This window comes from Halichoerus grypus, chromosome 2 (genome assembly GCF_964656455.1).
Source record: "Halichoerus grypus chromosome 2, mHalGry1.hap1.1, whole genome shotgun sequence".
Classification (NCBI taxonomy): Eukaryota; Metazoa; Chordata; class Mammalia; order Carnivora; family Phocidae; genus Halichoerus; species Halichoerus grypus.
Window position 1 is genome coordinate 148,824,632 of NC_135713.1, and position 21,275 is coordinate 148,845,906.

Sequence of the window (21,275 nt, forward strand, 5' to 3'; positions counted from 1 at the left end):
GAAATCAACAAAAAACAGAAACAGAATCATAAATATAGGGAACAAACTGGTGGTTCCCAGAGGATGGGGGAGGTTGGGGGAGGGTGAGCAAAATAGGTGAAGGGGATAACTTCTGGTTATAAAAAAAAATTAGTTATGGGGATGAAAAATACAGCATAGAGAATATAGTCAATAAAATTGTAATAACTTTGCATGGTGACTTTATCATGGTGAGCATAGCATCATGTATAGAATTGCCAAATCACTTTGTGGTACACCTAAAATTAATATAACATCGTGTGTTAACTCTACTTCAATTAAAAAACAAAACAAACAAACAAACAACAAAAAAAAAAAACAGTAGTTGCTAGGGATTAGCAAAAGGGAGGGATGAAGAATCCAAGCACAGAGGATTTGGGGGCAGCGAAAGTACTTTCTGTAATAGTATAGTAGTAGATACATGTCATTTTACACTTGCCCAAACTCATATGATGTACATAACCAAGAGCGAGTGCCAGTGTAAACTGTGCACTTTGCGTGATTATGGTATGTCCTTCAGTCATCAACTGTAATGAATGTCTCACTCTGGTCAGTGATGCTGATAACAGGGGAGGCTATGCATGTGTCGGGGCAGAGGGCATGTGGGACATCTCAGTACCTTCCTCCCAATCCTTCTGTGAATCTAAAACTGCTCTAAGGCAGAGAAATCTGTTTAAAAAAAAAAAAAAGCTAATGAGCTATACTTGGGTTTAAGACCTGTTTTCAGAGCCATCTCTATACACATTGTTTCTGAAGCTAAGGGGCATATAAAAGTTCCCAGGGAATGTACCAACAACAGTAAAAAAGAAAACCAGTGGTGAAATCCCCAGACCACAGGAAGAGAAGTCAATGTAGGACACAGAGAAGCAGAAGCTATAAAATTAGCAGGAAAGACTGAGCAATGCCCCAAAAACAAGACAGAAGAGTTTCAGGAAGATGATGAGCAGGATTATAGGCAACAGATGTCAGCTAAAATAGAGATGGGAAGGATGTATAAGTCAGAACCAGGATCACTGAGGGCCAACTGAGAGTCTATGCTCTGGGCCTCTTCACTTCTATTCTTTCCCTGGAGTGTTTCTTTTTCCCTGGCTCCTGCATGGCTCACACTTTGACTTCAGTTAGTACCTGATCCCATGTCGCTCAAGAGGCGTTTGCTGAACACTTGGGCAAGAAAGCAGGCCTCACTGCCAACTCGTTTTTATTATACCACTTACAGGTATTGTATATGGTTTGTCTATTATCCAATGTCTGCTGCCCCCATGAGAGTGTTTGTGAAAACTGACTCTTGGTGTGTCTTACTCACTGCAACTGTCAATACCTACAAGTGAGCCCCGAGGAGGCCCAGAAATAAAGGGGCCAAAAGATGTCCGTGGAACAAACCAGGAGTAGAAGCCAAACTGCTGAGATAGAGTAATAAGGAGAGGATATGGAGGCATGGAAGATGGGGTTTTTCAAGGAAAGAGATACGGTGATATGTGAGGATGGGTTGATGGGACAGGGAGAAGGATGTTGTGAACATATGTAGGTTGTAATGATGAATTAATGGATTATTCCTCATTAAAGGCCCTTCCTGCTGTATTTTGTCTTGGTGCTCATCTGGTTGGTATTTATATCAGTAATGTGAATGAAGACATTTACAGTTTGCTTGTTGTAGGTAGAGGTAACAATGACAGAATCACAATCCAAAAATGCCCAAACAATCCATCAGAAGAAAGATAAGATGAAATTTAGCAGAGCTGAATGTGAGGCCCACACAGGTCGGAGAGAGCAGGATGTAGAAGCCCCCTAGAAAGCCCACCAGCAACACATCATGAGTCAGTATTTCCCTGGAGTTAAGGGAGTAGGCAGGGGGTCGCACTGGGCTGTGTCTGCATTGGTTCCCCTGCCTTCTATCCAGGTGTCCTTGGGCAAAGGTCTTAAGCTCTCTTGGCTTCATTTTGGAGACACGGATATCTACTTGGCATAATTTTTATGAGGTCAGCTGAGGTCATCCATGTAAAGATCATGGAAGAGCCATGATACATGTGTAAGCACATAATTATCAGTAGGTATTTTTGTGTCATAATGAGAAATATGTTTAGTCTTTGTGCCCAGTTCCTGGCACAGAGTTTCTAAAACCCTTGGAATGTCCTAAGTGGAGCAGTCTCTTTTGTTATTCAAAGGAGCCCCTTCTGATCACACCTGAGTTTATAGTAATGAGGTGACTGAAGGTGGCTCCCATAGATGGCCTTAGGATGGGGCTGGTCACCAGAATGATCAAGTGATTGGCAAAGTGGAAATTTCAGCCCATCCACCAATCTTGAGGAAGGAGAAAGGAGGAAGGCTGGAGATCAAACTCTATGAAGTCTCTTGAACAAGGAGATTTGGAGACCTTCTGGGTTGGTGAATGCATCCATATGCTGGGAGTTTGAAATGCCCCAACTACATGGGGACAGAAGCTCCTGTGCTCCAGATCCTTCTGGACCTCACCCTATATGACTCTTCATCTAGCTGTTTATTTGTATTTTTTATAATATCTTTTATAATAAATGTAAATGTAAGTTGTGTTTCACTGATTTCTGTGAGCTGTTCTGGCAAGTTTTCAAACCTGAGGAGAGGATTCTGGAAACCCGCAGTTCATAGCTGAGTCAGAAAGAAGCACAAGTAACTTGTGCCCATTGCTTGCATTGGTATCGGACATTGCCAGTGTGGGGAGGGTGCAGGACTAGGCCCTTAACCTGTGGGGTCTGTGCTGCCTCTGGGTTTATAGTGTCAAAACTGAATTGACTTGTAAGACACCCAGTTGGGGTCCACAGAGATTTGGCTGTTAATGTTAGAAAACATGTCAGAATTTCACACTATTATTTGCTGCAAAATTCCAATATGAACTTGTGATCTGATGTGATGGCCAGAAACATAAGGAAGTCAGAGCCCCCTGCCCCCCCCCCGTGACAGTTACAGTCCACCGTACATCTTTAGGAGTATCAGGTTCAGGTCTGGACAATGTACTTCAAACAGGGACATGAACAGAACAGCCCTTCCCTAGGACAGCATGACTATGTAGGTGAAGATGTGAACCCACATCCTTCTTGAGAATTTAGAGATGTCGAGGCAAGAGACGAGAAGGCCTGGAGTGTGAGTGTTGTCTCTGGGGAATTGAGATCAACACCTTTCAGCAGAGCCCTGGGGAGCAGAACAAGGACCAACACACAGAAATCAAAGAAGGTGCTGCGTAGAAATAAGAACTCTCTCCTAATGCAGTGGCCACATTGTACAGCAATGGCTGGTGTGCTCGGAATGTCCACACGTGAAACCAGTGACTATGCATGTGAGTGTCTGAGAAGCAAGTGTTTCCCTCAGTGGGGGATTGAGCTGAACAGTCCCTAGGGTTTCTTTCAACTCTAAGAATATCTAATTCTGTAGTCATAAATACCTTACTAGTAGAAGGTAGTATCTCCTGCTTCCAAGCACTTCATATACTGTCTCCTCCAATCTCTACCCTCAAGTCGGTCTGATCAACCTATTATAGAGCAGCCCCCATCCATGCTTCCCAAGCAATACATCCCTGAAGAGAAGGTGCTTTTCTGCTGAGACACCAATGAAGACTTACCCCAGTTTCTGCAGCTTACATTGTGGATGCTTTGCTTTTTCACATAAAATTCCAACTCCTGTGTCTCCCAGGGCATTTTCCCCCAAGTAGAGTCTGGTCAGGGACCGGCTGGTGCTCAGGACGGATGCAAGGTCCTCACAACATGCTGAGGTGAGACAGCAACCGACCAACCTTCCACAGAGACGGCACAATGTCATACACTTTTCTCGCCTCACCGTCTGTGAGTCACGGAAGCACCTGCTCTGATGCTGCCCCCAGTCCAGTCCACTCACGGGAAAAGTGTCCAAACCGTACATTAACTGTTCGTTTCCTTTTGTTTGGTGTTACAGCAGATAAACACTTTCCAAGCCCATACCAATACTCCATCTTTTCAGCTCCCTACACCTATTTTTATTGTGGTAAAATATACATAACATAAAATTTACCACTGTAATCCTTTTTAAGTGTACAATTCAGTAGTATTTAAGTACCTTCTCATTGCTGTGTAGCTGTGACCACCATCCATCGCCAGAAGTTTTTCATCTTTCCAAACTGAAACTCGGTACCCACTGAACACTAACTCCCCACTCCTCCCTCCCCCAGCCCCTGGGACCCACTATTCTATTTCTTGTCTCTATGAATTTGACTATTTTAGGTCATTCCTGTAAGTGGAATCATACATATCTGCCCTTTTGCATATGGCTTATTGTAATTAGTATAACGTCTTCAAGATTCATCCATGTTGCAGCATGTGTCCAAATTCCCCCGAAAGGCTGTATGCATGTACATTCCACATTCCCCCACCCCCAACCCCACCCCCCTACCACATTTTTAATCCATTCATTCATCCATGGGTATTTGAGTTGTTTCTACTTTCTGGCTATTGTGAATAATGCTGCTATGGACACAGGTGTACAAATACATGTTTGGATACCTGATTTCACTGTTTTTTATATATACCCGGAAGCGAAATTGCTGGTTCATACGGTAATTCTATATTCACTTTTTTGAGGAACTGACGTACTGTTTTCCGCACCAGTTATACCATTTTACATTCCCACCAGCAATTATGATGGTTCCGATTTCTCCTCACCCACCCTTGTGTTTTGTTGTTTTGTTTTTTTATAATAACCATCCTAATGGGTGTGAATTGGTCCTACCATTTTCAAGTGTTTTCTCTTTTTTTTAATTTTATTATGTTATGTTAATCACCATACATTACATCATTAGTTTTTGATGTGGTGATCCACAATCCATTGTTTTTGTATAACACCCAGTGCTCCATGCAGTACGTGCCCTCCTTAATACCCATCACCGGGCTAACCAATCCCACCATGTTTTCTCTTATTCAAAATTCAAGTCTCCCAGAAGCATTTAGTGAAGGGCTGCATAAAATATCAAGTGTCTGCATTGTGTTAGCACCTCTTTTCCTGTTTGGTGTGGAGACCAAGAGTTTGTCATAAAGTCCCAAAACCGTTCTGGAGCAATGCATTTCACTGGTTGTATTTTCTCAGCTAGACTGTAAACACCTTAAAAGTGAGCATGATTAATTTGATTAAGTTCCTTTCTAAGGCTTAGTTTGTGGCTCTTCCCACAACAAACAGTAACTCATTGAATTATTGATGAACACCTGGAAATCTTCTGAGCAGTGAAGGCCATCATGGATCATTGAAGCCCCAGCTCATTCTTTGAGAAGAAAAATAGCTCAGACTCACCAAAGCTTCTTCAGATTGCAGAATAGATGTCTCAGCCCCACACAAAGAAGTCTAATTCCAAAGTCTCCCAGGGTGTTGTGGCTCAGGTCCAATTCCACCAGCTTCTGGTTGCTGCTCAGGACCGAGGAGATGTTGAAGCAGCACTGATAGGAAAGGCAACACTGCCCCAACCTTCATGCCAAGTACAGAAGCAGAAAGCGTCAGAACACAGGCTGCTTCTGTCACTGCCTTCTGGTTTATGCTTGTTTTCAGCACCAAATGGGGGCATTTGTGGTCTCATGTTACAAAGGGAAAATTTTAAGGAAAGTTAGGTGAAAGTGTGATCTTATCAGAACTCCTCTACGCAGCCCAAGACATTGTGAAGTTACCTCCCAGGCTCACAAGCTACAGCCTGAGACCACAACTGCTGAGTGCGTCAGTGAACCCCCTCCATAAGTAATGGTCAGCTCTCCAGTGTATACTGCATGTCCCTGTTTTATAAAGGAACACGGTGGTGAACCTGTGTGTTCCACCTCTGTATCACATGTTCCTCACTGTGAAAATCCTCAGGTGGACACTGTTCTCTCTGGGGCTTTACCCATCTACTTATCTTTGTCAATCTTCTCCCCATCCTTCTGTTTAATGATTAAATCCCAGCCCTCCACCTACACTGAAATAGCAGGAAGCTTTAATTCTTGATTTGATTTACAACCACACACACACACACACACACACACACACACCATTATCACCATCACCACCACCACCAACAACTACTAGATGTCCCTGTCAGAGGAACAAGAACAACATTCTCCTTTCCAGTTGAATAGTTCATCGTCCTAGCGCCTGTTAAAAAATCTTCCTTTCTACCCCTTTCTTCACACCGACTAGAGGTAAATGCATGACTAAACCTCTGTTTACCTGCAAAATATCTCATCATCACCCATGTCTCCCTGTTTGTGTCTCACTCTCTGGAATCACACAGGGGCACCCACCAGGGCAGTGGGGAGACTGGCATGGGATGGAGACAGAGAGGCAGGTGAAGAGCCAAAACCAGCCAGAGCCTTGAAGGCAAGAAGAGGATTTGTAATTTATCAAAAGAACAAAGAGAAAACATTTAAACCAGGGAATGGCATAATCAAAGTAGAATTTTCTAAATAACCCTCTGACTTCTGTATGGGAAATAAATTTATAAGTGGTAAAAGTGGACGTGGGGAGACCAGTCAGTATTCATTCAGTATGTATTTTTAAGCATTAATGTGTGCTAGGACACTTGTCCAGACATTGTAGAGACAGTGGAAAGATGAACACAAATCCTGCCCCATGAAGCTGATGGTCTTGAGGGCCATTGCAATATCCTGGCAAACAGTCATGGTTGCTGGGCCTGAGTTACTGGTTTGTATAGGAGATAACTGACAAGGTTGGTGTTGCGGTGGTATGGTGATCAAGAAAGGGATGTATGAAAATACCCTGGAGTGATGGGCTTTAGCGCTGGCTGTGTAGCTCATCAAAAATGCAGATGTGTGATGGAAGAGGGTTTGTGGGATGGCCCAGAACCCGTATCTCCAATTGGGGAATGTGAATCTGATTCACAGTGTGAGCCCAGAGCAAGCACTCTTTACTAAGAAAGCTGAAAGAGATTCCCTGTGACATTTGAACCTATACAAAATGTTTTGATGGGGTCCAGCCCAAGTAGCCATTGTATCTGATGAAACTCTCCAATTCTCATCTATGATGATGGCCAGTGAGGAAAGGGAAGATATTGAAGGTCATGCACTTTTTGTCATTATCACCAACAAATGGCTTACTTTCAGTTCCTCTTCATTCTTCCCCATTTGAAACTTCCCAAACAACTGGCCTCCAATCCATTCTACCTTCCCACTTGTTATGGGCTGAACTGTGTCCACCCCTCCAAAAAAATCATATGTTGAAGTCTTAATCCCTAGAATTTCAGAATTGTGACTATATTTAGAGATCAGCTTTTAAAGAGTTAAATGAGGACAGGCCCCAATCCAACCCAACTGGTGTCCTTGAGGAGATCAGACATGAACACAGAGACCATGTGAAGATACAAGGAGAAGACCACCATCTGGAAGCCAATAAGAGAGGCCTCAGGAGAAACCAACCCTGCTGACACCTTCATCTTGGACTTCCAGCCTCCAGGACTATGAGAATATGAATTTCTGTTGTTTAAGCGTCTTGGTCTCTGGAACTTTGTTATAGTAGCCCTAGAAAACTAATAAACCACTGATCTGGACCCTGAGGTCTTCCTCCAGTCCTCTATCTATGTCACTCACAGATACAAACACATACACACACACACACACACACACATGCACACAGGTTCTTACCACAGTCTCCGAATATTACAGCCAGGATGCTGGAGCATTTCACATAACACCTTTATCCCTGGGTCCCCCAGAGCATTGTCACTGAGGTTCAGTTCAGTGAGGTTCAGTGAGTTAGTGCTCAGGACCGAGAAGAGACCCTGCCAAAGGCTGACGGTGACATGACAATTCACCAACCTAGAAATTGTAGAGAAGGAAGAAAGAAAGAAAGAAAAGAAAATCAGGAATGGCTGGCACCAGTTCAGACAAAGACCTCCCAAGGGTTAAGAACTGACTCACAGAACCAAAGATTGCCTACTGAGGAATAACAAAGGTCGAGGGCGGGGGGGGGGAGGTCTGGTAAGATTGTCCTGCACACCTTATTATGGAAACAGCATGAGTCTGACTGGCTGCCTTTGCACACCCTCCAGCGCCTCCCTCAGATGTCTTTCCCCTCCCCCTGTCGTCAGTCCGCTGTCATGCCCATGGCCTTGGACACTCTGCTAAGTGATCCAGAGACCACATTGTGAGATCCAGATCTCACATTGGCTGCATAATAGCATCAGCAATGCTCTCAAAAATCCTGAGGCCAGGCCACACCATAGGACTAAAGTCAGAATCTCTGAGGCGGGACCAAGTGTATCGATAGTTTTAAGACTTCCACATGGTTCCAACGTGCGGCTCTTGTTAAAATGCAGATTCTGACTCTGTGTGTCTAGGATTGGGCCTGCCATTCTGCACTTCGAACAAGCATGGGGTGGATGCCCATGCTGCTGGTCTTCAGAAGGTTCTGGAACACACAAAGCAAGCTCCTGCCCTCAGAAGAAGGTAACTGTCATCTAACGAGATGGGCGTCAGGCTTTTCATCAGGAGTTTTAGTCCAAGTCTATACAAGCCTTCTTCACAGCTGTGTGATCTTGGTCAGGTTTCTTCTCGGCATAGTTTTTAGGGCCCTAAGGAGCAGGTGTGCCTCCTTCCCTCTTTCTCTCACCCTCTCCAGCTATTCTGAACTTCATCATAGGGATGTACCTGCTTCCCCAGCCTCTGCCCTCTGAACCCACTGTTCCCTTGGTTCAAGCTGCCCCTTGACCACACTCAGGTTTCTCATGCTCCATCTCTCAGAGTCCAGCTGGTCAAGGGCTCCTCACCATGTGCTTCTGGCACATTCTATAGGTGTTCTTGCCATAGCCCATCCCTCTCTACTGTCTGTCCTTGTTTCCCAGCTGTCCCCACAACTGAACCTTAAGTTGCTATGAACAGGGCCTGGGTCTTAGCCACCACTGAAGCCCCAGAGGGTGGTCCTTGATGACCAAATGATAAATAAAAAGGTCATCCTGCTAGTGGTGCCTACGGTGAGAGAGGGAGCTGAAAATTCATTATTCCTGGTGGAAGGGCCAGTCCCCTTTCTCCTTTATTTTGTCCCATATCAAGTGCTTTCTATGCACGTTAAACCCAAGCGTTCACAGAGCATCCACCCTCCCACTGTAGCTGTGGTAGTTCCCAAGCAGGGACTTCAGAGGCCAGGTAACTGAACTGCTTTGCTGTCCTAACACAGCAACTGGCTTCCAATCTCCTGCAACACTGGTGAACCGACCCCAAAGAGGGTGCTGTTGGTGACTTCCTGGTTATAAACATAACGCAGGAGCTTAAAAGCACCCTCTCCTTCCCAGCCCTATTTCCCTCACTTTCCCCTCATTCTATCTGTTCCAATGAAGCCACATCCCTCAGCATAGTCTCCTACGTACACTGTTCCTCAGACATCAGACCCTACTGCCAAAATCCCTTTACCTTCTCCTGCACTCACCCACATCCAACCAGTCCTTCAAGGCAGGCTCCCAACCTCACTCCTCTGAGAAACCTCCCCCCAGCACCCAGCACTAAAGGCCTTCTGTCCTCTGTGTTCCTGAGACAGTCACTGGGGTTGTTTTGCTCCTTGAACCCCAAGTAGATTGCAAGCAATTTGAGTTTACAACATTTCTGTTCAACTCTCTACCCCACATAATACCTTGCACTGACTTGGCATCCACCAAACATTTGCTTATTTTCTTCATTGGCTTTTTTCTCATCCATTTGTCCACCTCCCTTTCCTCTATTAGTCAATCTCTGCCACTGAAGGAGTCTGGTAGAAATGGATGATGGTGGCATTATTATGGAGCTGTGGCAACCACATTTTAAAGACAGTTGAGAAGCAGGCAGAGAAAGCAAGTGCCCAGAGAAAGGTGGCTAGAAAGCGGAGGGCAACACTACCATTCCATTATCTGCCCGAAGCCAAATTGTCTTACCGGTGAGTATAGGCAGCACGAGGATCTAGGGGGACACAGTGATCCACCTCAGAGTGTTGCCCTTCCTCTTCCTCCTCCTCATCCTCCTCTTCCTTCGGGGAGTTATGAAGCAGCCTCAGTGAAAGTGATTCCACACTGTGACAGTTCTCAATACAAAAGGAAGAAACCACATGATCCATTCTGGTGGAGAGACTGATCTCAATTTTGGGGAAATGGCCCATGGCCTTTTGCACAAAGTCCTCCTCTTGCATCTCATACAAACAGTAGAACAACTCCAGCTGGCTGGGCTGGATCTGCAGATTCTTGGCCTCGGCTTTCTCTTTAATCCATTTCAGCAGCTCCAGCCTGATTTGCTGCGAGATCTTGCAACTCAGTTTCTTCTCCAAGTAGGAGGTTCTCTCCTGGTTTACAAGGCCAAAGAGGAAACGGACAACAAAAATCAGATACCCCTTTTCAAATTTGCCATAGTTTTCAAGAAGGACGGTCACATCTCGGTTGGGAAGCTTGGAACTACTCCATGGCAGGTTCCTCATCCCTCCCTGTTCCTCCTCTTCCAGCAGGTAGTACATGGCAGCAAAGAACTCCTGGAAAGTCATGTGGATGAAGCTGTAGAATTTCTCACAGTCCACTTCCTTTTGGAATAGGTTCATCCTCAAGAAAGCAGACACATCGGCCCTCTGAAGGCCATGATTCCTAAGGTCACACTCCTCAAACAGGATTTTCTGGTTCCAGATTCCATCTGCAGCCAACGAGCAGAGACCCCGGATGTTGGCAGAGACTTGGTGCTTCTGGTTCTCTCCGCGGGATTGCAACAAACTGGAGAGGAAGAAGACATACACTGCAGTGGTGGTCTTAGATGTCTGGGCAAGACTCTTGCCGCTGTCCATCTGCTGCTTCAACCCAGTGCACACAATCCAGCAGACCAAGGGGATAAAGCACATCGTAAAAAGGATCTCATTCTCCTGAATCAGCCTGAAGGCCTCTGTGGCTTGTTGCTCATCAGAGAAATACTTGAAGAAATATTCCTTTCTTTTGGCCTCTGAGAAACCCAGGATCTCCACATGACGGGGACGGTCCAGCAAATGCTGCAGTTTCTCCAGGGCCACAGGTCTTGTGGTGATGAGTAAAGAGGCCTCAGGAAGTAGCCTCTTTCTGATGAGGCTGCTCAGGAGAATGTCTCCTCGCTCCACCTTCTGCCAGTTTGTGCAGAGAGCCTCCGTGTGCTCATCAAAGGCGCCCTGCAGCTCATCGAAGCCATCCATGAGGAAGAGAATCCTGGAAGGCTTGCTCACAATCTTGTATATGGGTGGGTTTGGGTCAGGGCAGCAGCTGACGATCAGGTCCCCCAGGCTCCTCCGTGTCCCAAGGCTCACCTCCCGACAGTGGATATAAAACAAATAGTCAAACCTGTCCCGGTAAATCTTCTCTGATGCCCAGTCCAACATGATCTTCCTGGCCAGTATGGTTTTCCCAATGCCTGCTGCTCCCTGGAATACCACTGTGTGAACAGGCTCCGAGTGTTGGTCGTCAGGCTCAAACAGCAATTCCATACTCAGGGAACTCATGGGGCTGTCCAGCGTCTTGGCTGAAGTCCTGCCAATGGCCAGGAGCTCATGCTCCCTCTCCTGCTGGCTCTGGTGTTCCTTGACAAGACGCAGCCTCGTGTAGCGTTTATTGAGGTTCACGCTCTCACCCAGACGGGCATTCCTGTCTTTAATACACTGGAATCTGCTCCTCACGTGTTTTTTGTACTTCTTACAGTAATCTGGAGCAAAGACAGAAAAGTAGACTTTGGGAGAAGTCCAAGCATACATGAGCTATCGACAAGGGTCTGTAGTCCACAGGGAGTGATGACCAGAGAGCTAAGCAAAGGGAGGTGCAGATTCTCTTCACTGCGTGGGTATGGACAGTCCCAGAAAATCTAGAATGTCAGAATCTTCCTATAGACAGTTGAACAGAAGAATAGCAAAGTGCCATAGGCACTGTGACCTGCCAGAAAATCCTTTATATTCAATCGTATTCCTTTAGGTAGTCTGCAGCCCATACCTTTTAGAACCTGAGACACTCAATCACCTTCCCTTGGTTCTGTGACTACAAGGAGCCATGTGAACACTGATCTGTTTCTTTAGCTATAGTGGATTTCCTGAAGTGGGCCTTTGCCCCCCAAGGTGGAGGAACATATAGAATGATCAAGCTTCCCAGGCTCCAAACCTGGGTTTCCAAACCCAACAGGAAGCACTACCCCCATTGCTTACCTTTCTTTTTTTTACAAATAGAGATTCTGGACAGATACCCTAATAAACCCATCCACTCCTCTTCAAGGCTTTCTTCCCGGCATACCACATGTGCATTATCTGGGGGGGGGGGGGGGGGAAGGAAAAGGAAATACAAAGTTAAAAACCAGGACTCCTGACTAAGGTGATGTAATTGAGACCCAGTACTCAACACCTGGCACAGCTCAAAGTCACCTATCTCAGACATCTCCCAAACGTGCCCCCATGCCAGAGCTGTGGATGACAGGTGTACAGTTGAACATCAGTTTGTGGCATTTGTGCACTCCTAATTTCAAAGTACTGTATGTCACTGTCACTCACACACCTAGCATTGTGTCCCCACTGTATCCAGTCTCGGGATCTCTCCCAGGCCCAGAAATCAATCGGTGAACACATGAGACAGGCAAGGTTTCTCTTATCCTTGTTTGTCTTTGGCAGACTCCCCCTGGTGCCCTGGTTTTGAGGCCATCCCCACACTAAATGTCTAAATACCCCCAGATGGCTATGGGCCAGCAGGATTCTCCTCCCCTGCCCCCAAATGCCTGAAATTAATTGTACCCGCATTCTGGGTTTTTATGATTGAGAATTACCAAGCTGGTTTGTCGAATTCAGTGGTTCACAATCCCCAGCTGACTTGAGATTCACCTAGGAAGCTTTAAAAAAGCTCCACCCCCAGTGATTATTTTCAATTTATCTGAGGTGGGGACCAGCACCATTATATTTTGAAAGCTCCAACATGCATCTACAGTTGAGAATTACAGATCTAAAGAGTCACTAAATTACACATCCCAATGAAGAGGCGCTTCAGTTAGGTACAACAGAGCAAGTGCTAAGCACCAGGGGAAACATTTAGCAGATGAACCCAAGAGCAACATAAAGGATTCCTGGTAGGTGTCTACTCATTCTGAATGCAAATGCTATTGGTAACCCAATCACAAAACAAAATCTAAACACTGACTCAAACCAAAACCGTGACTTAATTCTTATCTAAAACCCTACAACCTGGTCCTCCCCAGCAAAGAACAAACAAACCTCGAACCCTAGGTATAATTCTTCCACCTCACAGCCCAGGTACAGAAGCCAAGATAGCACAGTGGTTAAGAGCCAGACTCCAGCCAAGACACACCCAGCACTGAATCCAGGCCTTGGCTCTGTGACTGAAACAGAGCCACGGGCAACCAGAACCTCTTTCAGGCTCACTTTACATTGTTGGTCAATCTCCAGAACTATCTTTTATTTGCAAAACTGAAACTCCATGGCCGTTAAACAACAATTCCACAGTCCACACGGCCTGAAGCCCTTGGCAACCACTTCCTGTCTCTATAAATTTATCTACTCTAGTACCTCTTACAAACGGAATCATACTGCCTTTGTCTTTTTGTGACTGGCATATTTCATTTAGTAATGAAATTGAAAGTTCATCTGAAAGTGCCAGCCTCAAGGCGCCTGGCTGGGCGTCGGCAGAGCATGCAATTCTTGATCTAGAGGTTGCAAGTTCAAGCCCTACATTGGGGTGTACAGCCTACAAAAAAAAAAAAAATGCCAGCCTCATGGAGATTTTATGAGGAATGACCAAAATCCATAAAAACTGCTTAGTAAACTACTTCTGTAACTGTGATTATTACACTTTAATTTGGTTAGTGAGTACATAAGTACTGACACAATTATAATTGTGTTATTATATGTAATTTGTTTATAACCTCCCACTGCTGTGCACCCCTGTCTCATGCCCCCATGTCACGTTTCTCTCCTTCATTTCACCCATATTGCTGCCCCACTCACCATGCTTCTCCTGATCTGCTGATTCATTTTTATACCTCCTTTCCACTAGCTCAACATCATCATCCTGTGATTTTCTAGATTCCTCTGAGCCCTTGCTTGTGCTCTTCCCTTGATCAGAACACCAAGCCAGGAAGCAAAAAACTTCACCCCCAACATGTCCACAGTTCCTAGGGGTAGACGAGCCCTGACTTGCATTTTTAAAGAAGCTAGAAAAAAGCAAACTTCTTTCCTCCAACTTCTCATAGTGCTATCATGAGAGGAAGAAAGAGGATAGAGCCAAGATGATAGAAGGAATTATTAAAAAACAAACATACTAATTTCATTGAATCAAAGGATACCATCAACAGAGTGAAACGGCAATCCATGGAATGGGAGAAAATATTTGCAAATCATATATCTGATAAAGTGTTAGTATCCAGGACATATAAAGAACCCTTACAAGTCAACCACAACAAAACAAATAACCCAATTAAAATATGGGAAAAAGTTGAATAGACATTTCTCCAAAGATAAACAAATGGTGAACAAGCACATGAAAAATCATTTAGTATCAGTAGTCAGTAGGGAAAGGCAAATCAAAACCACAATGAGATATCATCTCACACCCATTAGAATAACTACTATCAAAACAAAAAAAAATAAACATTGGTGGGGATGATGAAAAAATAGAGCCCTTGTACACTGTTGATGGGAGTGCAAAATGGGGCAGCCACTCTGGAAAACATTATGGTGGTTCCTCAAAGAATGAAACCTAGCATTACTATATAATACAATAATTCCACTTCTGAACATATACCCAAAAGAACTGAAAGCAGGGTCTCAAAGAGGTTCGTACCCTCATGTTCCTAGCAGCATTATTCACAATAAGCTAGAAGCAATCTGAATATCCACTGATGGATGAATAGATGAACAAAATGTGGTATACACATACCATGACATATCATTCTACTTTAAAAAGGAATGACATCATGTCACATGTGACAACATGGAAGAGGCTCGAGGACTTTATACTACATAAAGTAAGCCAGACACAAACAGACAAACACTTTATGATGCAGTTTATAAGAAGTACCAAGAGTAGTCAAAGTCGTAGAGACAGAAGGTGGTGGTTCCAGGGGCTGAGGGGAAGGGGAACAAGGAATTGTTGTTTGGTGGGTACAGAGTTTTGCAAGATGTAGAAAAGTTGTGGAGACTGATTGCACAACATGAATGTGCCTAACACTGCTTAGAAATGGCTTAAATGGTAATTTTATGTTATATGTATTTTATCACAATTTTGTAAAAAATGCTGTCTTCCTTCCACTCACCCCACTCTGGTTCATCCCTCTTAGCTTTCTCATAAAGGTCTCTCCTGTTGATTGCAGCAAAAATCCACACTGCCATGGCCCATGCCTTCTCCTCACCGTTGAAGTCAATCATCAGAGTGGCCAGATCCATGTGGTCGGCTTTCTCTGTCTGACTCCGAGGGAGTGGGCTGCACCCCTTCTGAGAAGGATAGTCTTGTAAGTGCATCTTGAACTTCTTAAAGTCTGCATCCTCCAGATCCTCCAGGTAACGGGCCAGCTTGCAACGGACACTTGCCATGCTCATCTGCGTCTTTTCTCAGGGTCCTTGGGTATAGGTCCACACCAGGAAGCTGGACAGTGAAAACAGCACACAGGCAAGGAGAGTCTTCTTAAAAGTCTGCCCTCTTTAGAGAGAACTAAACCATGAAAAACCCAGAATACAAAGGAAAAATATATATATAACCAGATCATAATGAGCTGCCATCTTTAGTTTTGAAAAGTGACCCAAATACCCACCAGAAAGATTTCCTGTTGGCTTGACTCAGGAGTGTGTCCTGAGCCATGGAAGAACGGTGTCTTAAACCCACAAACGCAATCACGTCAACAGTACTATATGCCCAACCCACTTCACAGTGCTACCTCAACATACCACGGGGAGAACTTTGTTCTCACTGATTCCTGGGCAATGGCCTAGGACAAACTCTTCCTCAGCTTCTGTTTCTTTATCTACAAAATGACAGAATGGAAAATATGGCTTTTCAGTTCCTTGCATTTGAAAGGCTCTGGTTCCCTGTTTCTGTTTTGACCCAGGAAATGAGTAAGTATGATGTTAACAGAGTAACACATGGCTAGATGGAAAAAGGAGAAGACAGATGCATGCGGAGAAGGGGATGGTCTCCGACTGCACTTCCATCCATCTGTTGATCGATAGAAACAAATGAGATGACACTCAGGGTGCATAGAGGGAATGATAAACACATGACATCTCCTTGAGGTCTCCCCTTGCAACATTCACAATCATAGTCATTATTAGAGCTCACGGTTACTGAGAGTCTCTCGTACACATTTGCCTAGACCCATTTTATGGAAGAGGAACCGAGTCTTAGGAGAAACTAAGTGACTTGCCCAGGGTTTCACAGAAAAAAAAAAAAGAGGTTCAAAGCCAGGATATAGATCAGGGTCACTGATTTCTGAACTCATGTCCCTAAATACTACTTTCAAAGCATGAAAAGGTGTGTGACTCTTTCTTCCACCACTTAACTAGGTTTCTTAGTCGGACACCAACAAAAAAGATCAAAGAAAATAAAATAGGTGGTTAAAAGACAAAAAACACATTCCCAGCATTTACTATGCAAAGCCTCTGTTTTCCTATGTAGAATTAGGGTTCCACAAAGAGCAGAGGCCAGCTGCTGTGTCTTTCTCTCTTCCACGTCTCCCAGATTTTGGATTGATGAACATGTTGGCTTTGTTTGGGATCGATCCCCTCACATGACTGAATTTGGGAAAGCACGTCCACCCAAAGCCATAAATGATGCTAACTGGAGGGAGAGGGCCTGTGGAGCTGTGGAACAGTGCACGTGGGAATATAGAGTGACCGCCGCTGAGTGTGCACAACTGAAGCCTGCTCACCTCTCCTTTACCTTCATCTTGACTCTCACCCCTGGCTCCACGCACCCACCAAATTCATTCCTCATGCATTTGACAGGGAGGTGGGCCATGTCCAGATAGATCCATCAGTTTTACAGACCTTCCCAGGTCCCCCTCCATCAGTCCTTCCATCCACACCAGGACTCTACCTCTCCTCTGTCCCTAAGCCTAGGGCACTCTATCCTGACCTTTACCTCCTGTGTCCCTTGGTGTCCAGGGCAATTCTTTCCTCATACGCATCCCCTCCATCCACTCCCGGGGGGGGATGCTTGGCAAATCCGCTGCAGTTGTGGGTGTAAGTTATAGTTGCTGTTCCTGTCCCTGCACTCACACACTTGCATACATGCACAGAGCCCAATAATGAGAAACATATAAGGACTTCCAGAATTGTTGTTAAAGGGCAGACTTGGAAGCTGGCAGAAGAAATCCCTAGTGCCTTAAACAAGACAACTCTGGCCCTCAACATCCCCTCCTCACTTCTCCCCAGACCCTTTCAGCCACACAGCTCCACAGAGCTGGACTCACCCAGACGCCAGCCTCAGAAACAGCCTGAGAGGAAACTTGATGCATTTATAGTGGTCACAGCCCAGCAGGGGCAGGAAGGATGTGGGCTCAGCATGGAGTAAACGAGCTTGCATCACAGGCAAAGTCAGAGACTAACAGTTACTCATATCACTGGATTTTCCAAACCAAATGAATAGTGTTCTTAACTCTGGTTGTAGCCAGAGATGTCTGCACTGTCCTCAGTGGCCATTGGGGTGGGGATGTTCCTTCCGGGTCTCACAGCAGCCATGGGAGGGTTGTGATGGCAGAGAGCACAGTGGGATGGAGGATCCCACCAGGGCTGGCAGGTAGAGGATCAAGAGCACGACCAGCCATCAAGCCATCACCCGGAGGCAGTCCGCAGGCTGCAGGCTCTCCACATCACCTGTCACTGTCTGCAACCACTTTATTGAAGTGAGAATACGCTTGTGAAAACATCACCTCCACCAGACCACATTTATCTCCCCCCAAAGTTTCCTCCCACCCCTTTATTATTGTTGTTGTTATTTTATCATTATTCTTTTGTTTGTATGGTAAGAACACTTAATACAAAATCTATCCTTTAGTAAATATTTAGTGCACAACACAGAATGGTCAGTTATGGGCTCTATGCCCCACAGCAGATCTCCAGGACTTTGTCATCTTGCATCACAGAAACTTGGTGCCCCTGACTGATACTTCCCCAGTCCTCCCCTGCGCAGCCCCTGGCCACTGCCATTCCACTCTCTGTTTCTATGATTTTGACTAATTCCGATTCCACACGAGTGGTGTCATATAGCATTTGTCTTTCTCTGTCTCACTATGTCACCTTGCATAATGCTCTCAAGGTCCACTCATGCTGTTGCAAATGCCAGGATTTCCTTTTCTCTTATGGCTGAATAGTAGCCATGGCGTGTGATGTAGATATGTACGCTGCATCATCTTCATCCATTCCTCCTTTTATGGACACTCAGCTTGTTTCCATATCTAACTATTGGGAGTACTACTCCAGTGGGCGTGGGCGTGTGGGCATCTCTCCGAGGTCCTGATTTCAATTCCTTTGGACAGACACAAACTCCGCTCCCTGACTGACCGACTCACTTGTTCTACGAACATTTATGGAGCACCTGGTGTGTGCCGGGCAAGAACGCAAGCCTGAAAAGCCCCGTGCTGGACCCCCGAGGAGCGGGAGGACAGAGAAGCACCCAGACGGTGTTTCCCAGCACTGGTGACGGCTGCAGGCCCACGGTGCGAGAGTGGCCTGTGTCTCATAGAGCATGGTGCAGGACAGGTGCTCAGCTCCCCAGGCCCGTGTGGGGCCCTGCCGGGAGAGGGACAAGACTCCACATCCAGAGGAGGGGCGCTAGTTCTGTCTCTGTGCCAATGGGACACTGAGGGCAGAGGGTTGTCGTAGGGATTGAACAAATGGCTAAGTGGGCAGAACCTGATTCAGAGAAGCTGGAGTCAGTGGTTAAGTCCTGCTACTACCATTGTTATAGAATTGTGTGCAGGATGCCCTGTGAGAAGAAAGAGAGGTACCTACTCCTACCATAGCGAGGGCAGGAGAGCAGACCTGAGTGCCAAGCACTGCCGGTCCCAGGGAGCAGCAAGCATTTCAGACGCTCAGGACACAGACATGGAAAATCACGCCCAAGAGGAACGGCTGAACCAAGAACCAGGCATTGTAATTTTTTTTTTTTTTTTTGAGGATGAGAGAGCTTTTCCTTTTTCTTTTCTATCTTTCTGTACTATTTGAATTTTATTGTGTTGCCATAACCAGGCATCACTCATATGAGGAAGAAATAATCAGTTAACAGACACCACTTCTTCAGAGTAGATCTAAAAGAAACCTTCACAGTTGCAGGATTATCAGAACCTGCCAGTGGAAGGAAGAGGACAGGTTCCAATTTTGTTTCACAGATGAGCAAATAGTAACTGGGTGGACTTAGGCATTTTTAAGGATATGGCCAACCAGTTGATGGTGGGATTGATCCTTGAACTTGAGATTTCTGACTTCTAGGGACAAGAATACACTTTTTTTGTCTTAGGATGATCAAAACAACTAATTATGAATTTTCCCTTCTCGAATAATCAGGTACTTTTCCCGGTTTTTCATCAGTGTATGTATATCTTTCCTAACATAGCAAAACAGTAAGACTTCTTGCCTTCTTCTTGTACAGATCGATGACTTCTCACCAGCATGTAAGGTCGCATAACCACCACCACAACGGACATTCGGAATACTCCCAACACCCCCCAACGTCTTCTCCCTCTTCCTAGCCACGCTCCATCCCCACCCGCAGACACAGGCATCCACTGGCCTGGTTTCCAGAGTGTCAGAGACACAGAATCCGACGGCATATGCAGCCTTTGCGTCCAGGTCCTTCCATTCCTTCTGATGCACATGAGCCTCGCTCCTTGTGCTGCAGTCCCCATGCCCTTTCGCTGCTGGGACGGATTCCACCATATGCACAAACCACAGTGTGTTTATCCGCTTCCCACACAACCATATGTGGGTTGTGTCCAGTTTTGGGCAACTGTTAATAAAGCCACTGTAAATATTTGCATGCAGATTTTTGTGTATGCTTTCATTTCCCTTGAGTAAATATCCAGGAGTGGAATGGCAGGATGGTGTGAGAAGACTGTGCTTGAGCTCTAAGGAACTGTCAAACTATCTTCCAAAGTGGTTGCACCACCAGCCATGCGTGAGGGCTCCGGTACCTCTGTCTCCTTGACAGCACTTGGTAGAAACGGTTGTGTTGTACTTGTTTACGCCGTCGTAACAGGTTTGTAGGGAACTAGGGAAACTCAAGAAATCGTTTGAAAATCCATGCAGTTTGACTAGATACAATTACGTAGAGGCAGTAGTCACTGGGAGGCTGAGGAAGAACAGATACGATGTCCAGCCTTCACCACACTTACGCTCGGCTCCTGCTATCCCTGTCAGCTCACCCATGCTCTTTGCTGTGAGGCTCAAAAAACAATACCAGAGGGAATGCAAAGTACACTGTTCAAAATTCATTCCAGAATTTTGGAAAGATACCCTAATCACGTACGAAAACTAGATAAGAACAAAATCACCATGCTGTGCATGTTATCCCGCATTCAAAACAAGTTCTCTTTCAGATGCGGGAATACAAAAGCCAACACAAAAGTGAAGCATAACATTTCTTCTTTGTTTGTATTCATGCCTCCTCGAAAAACAGTGGGGAGAGCCACAATTTTACATGGTGCACTGAAAAAAAAAAGCCCATTAAACACTTGAAGCTCACACTGTAAGGAAAACCCAAAGTTGCCACAAATTCTTTCTCATTGAACAAACTACAGGAAACCAAAAGAAAACAAAAGTAAACTCACTCTGGAAACCAATGACTGACGTAAGCCACAGGGACAACAGCCTGCCAGATGTGAGGGGAAAAGAAATACGGCCAGCGCAGACGTGATTCGCCCTCCCTACGTCCTAGTCCAAGAGACCGGGACAAGCCCTGATTCAGCAGGTGGGAGCAGAGCCAGGAAATGCCACACGGATTTTTCTGACCCAAAAATCCAGACTCCATACCTGGGGACAAAGACTTAAAACATTGAAAGTCAGGATCATATTAGAAAACCCAAGCAAAGCAGGAATAACAGAGCAGGACACCCCAAATCCTCACCCTGCTCCCTCCACCCACACTGGGAACACCATGACACATCAATCATCCCCTCTGGGTGGGCAGGGGAGACAGTTTCACTTCTCCCACATGGGCTGCGAGAAGGACATTGGTTTCCTGGAAGAGAGATTCTCGCAGTGTGCAGGGATGGCTGTGCCCTTCCGTCTGTCAGCCCTCCACTGATCTGTACAGGAGACACTAGCCGCCAGTGTCTATGGAGATTCAA

General features: G+C 45.5%; 1 protein-coding gene across 9 annotated transcripts in view; it reads right to left on the minus strand.

Annotated features, from left to right (window-relative positions):
- Window positions 1-17,426, minus strand: part of NLRP3 (NLR family pyrin domain containing 3) — a 57,108-nt gene extending 39,682 nt beyond the window's left edge. Inside the window, exons 1-7 of one of the 9 annotated variants that reach the window (XR_013445905.1) lie at window positions 15,747-16,013; window positions 15,252-15,580; window positions 12,145-12,243; window positions 9,890-11,654; window positions 7,632-7,805; window positions 5,302-5,472; window positions 3,608-3,778 (exon numbers count right to left, since the gene is read on the minus strand). Coding sequence is in view for 8 of the 9 variants with exons in the window: in XM_078067705.1 (XP_077923831.1) it covers window positions 3,608-3,778; window positions 5,302-5,472; window positions 7,632-7,805; window positions 9,890-11,654; window positions 12,145-12,243; window positions 15,252-15,534 (2,663 nt within the window). In the remaining variant the exon portion in view is untranslated. Of the gene's footprint in view, window positions 1-3,607; window positions 3,779-5,301; window positions 5,473-7,631; window positions 7,806-9,889; window positions 11,655-12,144; window positions 12,244-15,251; window positions 15,581-15,746; window positions 16,014-17,402 lie in introns of those variants that run through there. The other 8 variants (XM_078067705.1, XM_078067702.1, XM_078067701.1 and 5 more) reach the window with 8 other exon arrangements.
- Between the last annotated feature and the right edge of the window lie 3,849 nt (window positions 17,427-21,275).